The sequence below is a fragment of the Salmo salar genome, chromosome ssa05 (assembly GCF_905237065.1).
Source record: "Salmo salar chromosome ssa05, Ssal_v3.1, whole genome shotgun sequence".
NCBI lineage: Eukaryota > Metazoa > Chordata > Actinopteri > Salmoniformes > Salmonidae > Salmo > Salmo salar.
The window spans coordinates 62,683,814-62,692,278 of record NC_059446.1 but is presented as its reverse complement, the minus strand read 5'-3'; the positions used below and the strand labels follow the sequence as shown (position 1 = coordinate 62,692,278).

General features: G+C 42.4%; 1 protein-coding gene across 1 annotated transcript; it reads right to left on the bottom strand.

Moving 5' to 3' along the window:
- Window positions 1-3,593: 3,593 nt before the first annotated feature.
- Window positions 3,594-8,099, bottom strand: LOC106605424 (Golgi-associated plant pathogenesis-related protein 1). Its single transcript, XM_014201066.2, has 5 exons — window positions 7,796-8,099; window positions 6,702-6,810; window positions 6,404-6,507; window positions 5,696-5,773; window positions 3,594-5,169 (listed from the first exon to the last, which is right to left on the bottom strand). The coding sequence occupies exons 1-5, from the start codon at window positions 7,806-7,808 to the stop codon at window positions 5,009-5,011; spliced, it is 465 nt and encodes a 154-aa protein (XP_014056541.1). The 5' UTR covers window positions 7,809-8,099; the 3' UTR covers window positions 3,594-5,008.
- Between the last annotated feature and the right edge of the window lie 366 nt (window positions 8,100-8,465).

The window sequence follows — 8,465 nt, the reverse complement described above, 5'->3', positions numbered from 1 at the left end:
GGTCCACAAACCTGACTCAGTTACACCAGCTCTGTCAGGAGGAATGGGCCAAAATTCCCCCATTGTATTGTGGGCTGCTTGTGGAAGGCTACCCGAAACGTTTGACCCAAGTTAAACAATTTAAAGGCAATGGTACCAAATACTAATTGAGTGTATGTAAACTTCTGACCCACTGGGAATGTGATGAAATAAATAAATGCTGAAATAAATCATTCTCTCAACTATTATTCTGGCATTTCACATTCTTAAAATAAAGTGGTGATCCTAACTGACCTAAGACAGGGAATTTTTACTAGGATTAAATGTCAGGAATTGTGAAAAACAAAATATAAATGTATTTGGCTAAGGTGTATGTGAACTTCTGACTTCAACTGTAGAGTGAAAATGGGGCATTTTACAAGCATTCGCGTTTATTACATAAAACTGGTTAAATATCAAACTTAAAATACAAACAGAATACAAAACATACAGTCAAATAAGTGTTCAGTTCATAAAACAGGTCAGTTTGAATCAAACTCACAAAAACATGCCCATAATGAGTAAAACATTATATATACCGTACGTATATACAGTACCATTCAAAAGTTTGGGGTCACTTAGAAATGTTCTTGTTTTTTAAAGAAAAGCACATTTTTTGTCCATTAAAATAACATAAAACTGATCAGAAATACAGTGTCGACATTGTTAATGTTGTAAATGACTATTGCAGGTGTAAACAGTAGATTTTTTATGGAATATCTACATAGGCATACAGAGGTCCATTATCAGCAACCATCACTCCTGTGTTCCAATGGCACGTTGTGATAGCTAATCCAAGTTTAACATTTTAGAAGGCTAATTGATCATTAGAAAAACATTTTGAAATTATGTTAGCACAGCTGAAAACTGTCGTCCTGATTAAATAAGCAATAAAATTGGCCTTCTTTAGACTAATTGAGTATCTGAAGCATCAGCATTTGTGGGTTCGATTACTGGCTCAAAATGGCCAGAAACAAAGCACTTTCTTCTGAAACTCGTCAGTCTATTCTTGTTCTGAGAAATGAAGGATATTCCATGCGAGAAATTGCCAAGAAGATCTCGTACAGCGCTGTGTACTACTCCCTTCACAGAACAGTGCAAACTGGCTCTAACCAGATTAGAAAGAGGAGTGGGATGCCTCGGTGCAACGTAATTGCAAAAGGGTTTTCTAATGATCAATTAGCCTTTTGAAACGATAAACTTGGATTAGCTAACACAACGTGCCATTGGAACACAGGAGTCATGGTTGCTGATAATGGGCCTCTGTTCGTCTATGCAAATATTCCATTAAAAATCAGTCGTTTCTAGCTACAATAGTCATTTACAACATTAACAATGTCTACACTGTATTTCTGATACATTTTATGTTATTTTAAATGGACAGAACTTTTGCTTTTCTTTCAAAAACAAGGACATTTCTAAGTGACCCCAAACTTTTGAACGGTACTGTATAAACACAGTACCATTCAAAAGTTTGGACACCTACTCATTGAAGGGTTTTTCTTGATTTTTACTATTTCTACATTGTAGAATTATAGTGAAGACGTAAAAACTATGAAATAACACATGGAATCATGTAGTAACCAAAAACGTGTTATACAAATCTAAATATATTTTACATTTGAGATAATATTTGCCTTGATTACAGCTTTCTCTCAAACAGCTTCATGAGGTAGTCACCTGTTAAAAGTGCCCTGTTAAAAGTTCATTTGTGGAATTTCTTTCCTTCTTAATGCGTTTGAGTCATTCAGTTGTATTATGACAAGGTAGGGGTGGTATACAGAAGATAGCTCTATTTGGTAAAAGACCAAGTCCATATTATGGCAAGAACAGCTCAAATAAGCAAAGAGAAACAACAGTCCATCATTACTTTAAGAAATGAAGGTCAGTCAATCAGGAAAATTTCAAGAACTTTGAAAGTTTCTTCAAGTGCAGTCACAAAAACCATCAAGTGCTATGATGAAACTGTCTCTCATGAGGACCGCCACAGGAAAGGAAGACCCAGAGTTTCCTCTGCTGCAGAGGATAAGTTCATTAGAGTTATCAGCCTCAGCAATCACAGCCCAAATACATGCTTCACAGAGTTCAAGTAACAGACATATCTCAACATCAACTGTTCAGAGGAGACTACGTGAATCAGGCCTTCATGGTCGAATTGCTGCAAAGAAACCACTACTAAAGGGCACCAATAAGAAGAAGAGACTTGGTTGGGCCAAGAAACACGAGCAATGGACATGAGACTGGTGGAAATCTGTCCTTTGGTCTGATGAGTCCAAATTTGAGATGTTTGGTTCCAACTGCCGTCTTTCTGAGACGCAGAATAGGTGAACGGATGATCTCTGCATGTGTAGTTCCCACCGTGAAGCATGGAGGAGGAGGTGAGATGGTGCTTTGCTGGTGACACTGTCGGTGATTTATTTAGAATTGAAGGCACACTTAATCAGCATAGCTACCACAGCATTCTGCAGCGATACACCATCCCATCTGGTTTGCGCTTCGTGGGACTAATTTTTTCCCCACAGGACATTAACTCAACACACCTCCAGGCTGTGTAAGGGCTATTTGACCAAGAAGGAGAGTAATGAGTGCCGCGCCAGATGACCTGGCTTCCACAATCACCCAACCTCAACCCAATTGAGATGGTTTGGGATGAGTTGAACCACAGAGTGAGGGAAAAGTAGCCAACAAGTGCTCAGCATATGTGGAAACTCCTTCAAGACTGTTGGAAAAGCATTCCAAGTGAAGCTGGTTGAGAGAATGCCAAGAGTGCAAAGGTGTCATCAAGGCAAAGGCTGGCTACTTTGAAGAATGTAAAATATATTTCGATTTGTTTAATTATCACTTTTTTGGTTACTACATGATTCTGTATGTGTTATTTCATAGTTATGATGTCTTCACTATTATTCTACAATGTAGAAAATAGTAAAAATAAATAAAAACCCTTGAATGAGTTGGTGTGTCAACTTTTGACTGGTACTGTGTGTATGTGTGTATATATATATATATATTTTATTTCACCAGAAATGATTTTACTATGTATCCTCCAGCATTAGAAATTAATTGTTTGTATATGCTCTCTCAACTCAACTGTTTCCTTACAAATACAATCCAGTCACCAAAGGGTTTAGCATTCGTGAAATGTCTGAGTAGATTACTGTAGGAACATCACAGGTGAATCTCTATCCCCACTAACGATGGAATGAGTAGGTCGAAACACAGTTGGGTGGCTGATACACCTCCAGATGGCACAGCTGGCATGGTCTGGGTTTGGTCAATGGTGTGCATATATATATATTTTATGCATTTGTTTGTCACAGTGGTTTTGTCATATACACACACACACACACACACACACACACACACACACACACACACACACACACACACACACACACACACACACACACACACACACACACACACACACATATACAGTGGCAAGAAAAAGTATGTGAACCCTTTGGAAATACCTGGATTTCTGCATAAATTGGTCATAACATTTGATCTGATCTTCATCTAGGTCACACCAATAGACAAACAGTCTGCTTAAACTAATAACACACAGACAATTATACATTTTCATGTCTTTATTGAACACACCGTGTAAACATTCACAGTGCAGGGTGGGAAAAGTATGTGAACCCTTGGATTTAATAACTGGTTGACCCTCCTTTGGCAGCAATAACCTCAACCAAACGTTTTCTGTAGTTGCGGATCAGACCTGCACAACGGTCAGGAGGAATTTTGGACCATTCCTTTTTACAAAACTGTTTCAGTTCAACAATATTCTTGGGATGTCTGGTGTGAACTGCTCTCGAGGTCATGCCACAGCATCTCAATCGGGTTGAGGTCAAGACCACTAGGGGGGGGGGGGGGGGTAGTGCCCTTGTGACAACAATTTTGGACCCCCTTGTGGCCCCCCTAAATGTGGAGTATGAAATAATTTTTACATAACACATTTTTGCTATCGTTCTTTTTTAACATCTGTTATTAGACAGTGGCAACGCGGAACACTAATGATTATGAACATGGTATTTTGCCTGCTAATGCCTGTAATGCAGTGAAGAAAACAATATGACAGCAATAACGTCTAATGTAACTGGCCCCTCTAACAGTACAACTGGCCCCAGCTTGGCCCCCCCAGTTGAAATGGTCTAGAACCGCCACTGGTCAGGACTCTGACTGGGCCACTCCAGAAGGCGTATTTTCTTCTGTTGAAGCCATTCTGTTGTTGATATACATCTGTGTTTTGGGTCGTTGTCCTGTTGCATCACCCAACTTCTGTTGAGCTTCAATTGGCGGACAGATAGCCTAACATTCTCCTGCAATATGTCTTGATAAACTAGGGACTTCATTTTTCCGTCGCTGATAGCAAGCTGTCCAGGCCCTGAGGCAGCAAAGCAGCCCCGAACCATGATGCTCCCTCCACCATACTTTACAGTTGGGATGAGGTTTTGATGTTGGTGTGCTGTGCCTTTTTTTCTCCACACATAGTGTTGTGTGTTCCTTCCAAACAACTCAACTGTAGTTTCATCTGTCCACAGAATGTTCTGCCAGTAGCGCTGTGGAACATCCAGGTGCACTTCTGCGAACTTCAGATGTGCAGCAATGTTTTTTTGGACAGCAGTGGCTTCTTCCGTGGTGTTCTCCCATGAACACCATTCTTGTTTAGTGTTTTACTATCGTAGACTCGTTAACAGAGATGTTATCATGTTACAGAGATTTATGTATGTCTTTAGCTGACATTCTAGGATTGTTCTTAACCTCGTTGAGTGTTCTGCGCTGTGCTCTTGCAGTCATCTTTGCAGGATGACCACTCCTAGGGAGAGTAACAACAGTGCTACCAATTTATGCAGAAATCCAGGTAATTCTGACGGGTTCACATACTTTTTCTTGCCACTGTATATAAAGTCAAGGACACAAGTCAAAGTGCAAATGTCTTTTGGATGGTCAGCTCCTGGGGGATGGGGGTGATGGGTCAATATGTTCCTTAGTCCTTGGGCGGCAGGACGTTGTTGTCAAAGTGTCCCTGGTTGGTGATGTTCCCTGCTGGAAAGTACCTGGCTACCACGAATGACGAGCCATCTGGCGCACTGGCCTTCCCCACACCCAGCTTCTTACTGCCCTTCCACACCATTGCTGTGAAATGACCTGATGAGAGAGAGAAAAGAGAGACAAGCTAAACACATTCACTGAAGGAAGCTGTCTGCAGCACTGCTCCTCTAAATATATACAGCTACAGAACCCTATATTAATCTCCTCCCCCCCTCTATCGTCCTCCCCATATACACTCTTTCCCCTCTATTGCACACTCCCATCTCTCCCCCTCTGTCTTTCCTCTCCTCCTTTATCTATCAGCAGCACATGAGTTGATAGGAGTGATCCTGACGCTGCAGGGTCGGTCACACTGAGCAGGAAGCTTTAGGAAGGGAACAGGAATGACAGAAAAGACTGGGAATGCTATAAAGAACTGTGATTTTCCCACAGGCAGCAGTGTTACATGCATGTTTGTGAGCTGAGTCCCAGATCTACACAGTCACAGAACGGTTACGTCACGTTTATAGAACAGAGAACACACAGTCCAACCCTGAACCCAGCCTGGGTGAACACAACACTGTGGCATGCAGCACTACACCGAGTCAGAGTGTGTGTATGTGTGTGTGTGCACACGTCTCACCTGTGCCAGAGGAGAAGCCGGGGCGGTTGAAGTTGTATTGTTGTACCTCGTCATACCAGCGGTCGGCCACATCCTTCCCTATACACAGAGAGGACAAAGGTTACAGGTTATCACATAACATTATACTTGTTTGTTGCCTTTGTGACTATTGTTTAACAGCAACTCGGGCCAAAAACCACAGAGATGACAGTGGCAAGGAAATATTATCCAAGATGGCAGCTGTCCAAGGCAACAGTGCTAACCCTCTAAAAGCTGCCAAAGATTTAGGTGGGTCAGAAGAACACGGAGAGGTTTGAGAACCCCAGTTTCAGAGGAGAAGTCCAGAGAGAGTTGAACTGAGCATGACCCAGTGATAGTATGTATCAATAGGAGACTGTTTATGAATCACAGCAGACTGTCAGGTCAGTGCACAGACATAGTTGTGCTCTGAGTCATGGTCTTGTTGCTGAAACACACTCCAAACACAGAGCAGGGAAACGGACCCCAGCTGTTCCTGCCTGGGCCGCCACTGGACAGGATACTCTATAGTTTAGACCTAACTAAACCCTAACCCTACAGAGACTCTGGATCGCCCTCTTTAATGTTACTATCTGTACCGTACACAGTGAATAATGTGTCTGTCCTCATTTCCATATCTACACATATGCAGGCTATGTCAATGTTTGTGGTTGGTCATAGCATTAAGAATCATTGGGTTAGAGTGTGTACCTGGTTGGTCATAGGAGGCCCAGGCCAGGTTCTCGCCACAGCTCCCCCTACTGGACTCAACACTGTGCTTCAGGATCCGTGTGCTGGCCAGAGACTCAGCATACCTACAGGGTGGACATAGTTGTGGTAATAGTTAAATAAAGACAGCTGATATATGGGTGGGGTTAGGTGAAGTGGAAGGAAGGAAGGAAGGAAGTAAGGGTTTGGGTGTAGTTGGCCATGTTTCTGATAAAGGTGGTGGTGGGTGGAGGAGATAGATAAGTGTGTGTGGGGTGGGCCCAATGTGTGTGTGACCCACCTAGTGGCATCTCTACTCAGCTTGCTGCTCAGCTTCAGAGGGGGCGCCTGGTGCTTCCTACGATACTCGTTATGACTCCGCAACACCTCCTCCGAAAACTGCTTAGAAGCTGAGAGAATCACATAAAACAAGATGACATGAAAAAACTGAAGGATAAGTGTCTATTGTTTCCCTTGTTTTCACTATAATATACAATCAAATTTTCAAATCATTAATACAACTCAATAAAATGGTAGGCTGCAGATAATCAGACAGTAACTTAGGCAGTAGTACATCTCCAGTAAGCTCCATACATATGGCTGTTCCCAGGCTTGACTGAGTCTATACACTACTAGACAGACAAAACCAGGGTATGAATGAATGGGGGACACATCCTCCCTCTCCCCCTCTCCCCAGCCTGGTGCCAATCACAGCCCTACTCGTGCATCTCCATTCTCTCTGGCATTCACACAATGAGGCGATTCACACACACACACACAATTTTATTTGCTAAATACACATATTTAGCAGATGTTATTGCGGGTGTAGTGAAATACACAGTCTGTTACGGTCTTGTGATGGATCAGTGGTTGCAGTCCTTGGGGCTGGATCCTTGACCCAGACTTAGCTTATTCCTAAACTAAATACCACTTTCAATGGAGGATAATATTGTTCTGGAAACTGGCCCCTAAAATGTTCTGTCAATCAATATCAAAACACACACACTCAAATAACCAGACACAGCTTGCAAATAGGGAATTCCCCTACTACCACAGCTATTCCTGATACTCTCAATAGTGGTTTCATCTTTACCACAGAAGAGAAGAAACTGACCTAGCGCATAGGCGTTACAAGACCATGTCAAATTAATATGTACAGCTTTTTAAAATCCACCCCTTTTTCCTGTTGCATGATAACAGCCAATTGGCACAAACTGAGAGCTAAGCCTCTTTTGTAATCACACACACACACACACACACACACACACACACACACACACACACACACACACACACACACACACACACACACACACACACACACACACACACACACACACACACACACACACACACACACACACACACACACAATTAAATCTCATGTAGTCTTACCTGATTTGCCCATGGCGCAGAAACTCTCCTGTTCCCTTTGGCTCAGTTCTGGTGAGAAGCAGCTGCTATGACTTTTGTTTCTGTCCCTCACTCCCTCTCACTTTCTGTATTCCTATTTTTTTGTAACCTTTATTCCTCTTGCTCACACTTCTCCCTCTAGTAAACTAGTCTTTCTCAAACCTTTTGCTTCTATCCTCTCTCACTCGTACACACCCTGCCTTTTCCTTGGCCACACACACACAATATCTTCCTTCTCTGTAACACACAGGCTCTCTCTCTCTTTCGCTCTCTCTCTCTCTCTCTCTCTCTCTCTCTCTCTCTCTCTCTCTCTCTCTCTCTCTCTCTCTCTCTCTCTCTCTCTCTCTCTCTCTCTCTCTCTCTCTCTCTCTCTCTCTCTCTGTAACTGAAAGGGGAGACCCAGCACGCATGGCTGTTCTGATGACATCATCTCTATGAGACGCATGCCCTTTTATGGCCTGAGATTCCTGCTTTCTGCTGGACATGATACTAACTGCTCTTACAGTTTTTCTCAATTGTTCACACACATATACTGGTACTTGAGACACAATGACCACAACATGTAACTCATGCACCAACCCCCTGAACCAATTCTGCTAAACTACAAGCACAATTCCTGCTTTACACTCAAATTGCAGTTCTAAAACACACT

Excerpts from the sequence above, each read along its gene's own strand:
- LOC106605424 (XM_014201066.2), bottom strand. Across the intron at positions 5,774-6,403 it reads GGCCTCCTATGACCAACCAG|GGAAGGATGTGGCCGACCGC; the intron begins GTACACACTCTA and ends CTCTGTGTATAG. Across the intron at positions 5,170-5,695 it reads CGGCTTCTCCTCTGGCACAG|GTCATTTCACAGCAATGGTG; the intron begins GTGAGACGTGTG and ends CTCTCTCATCAG.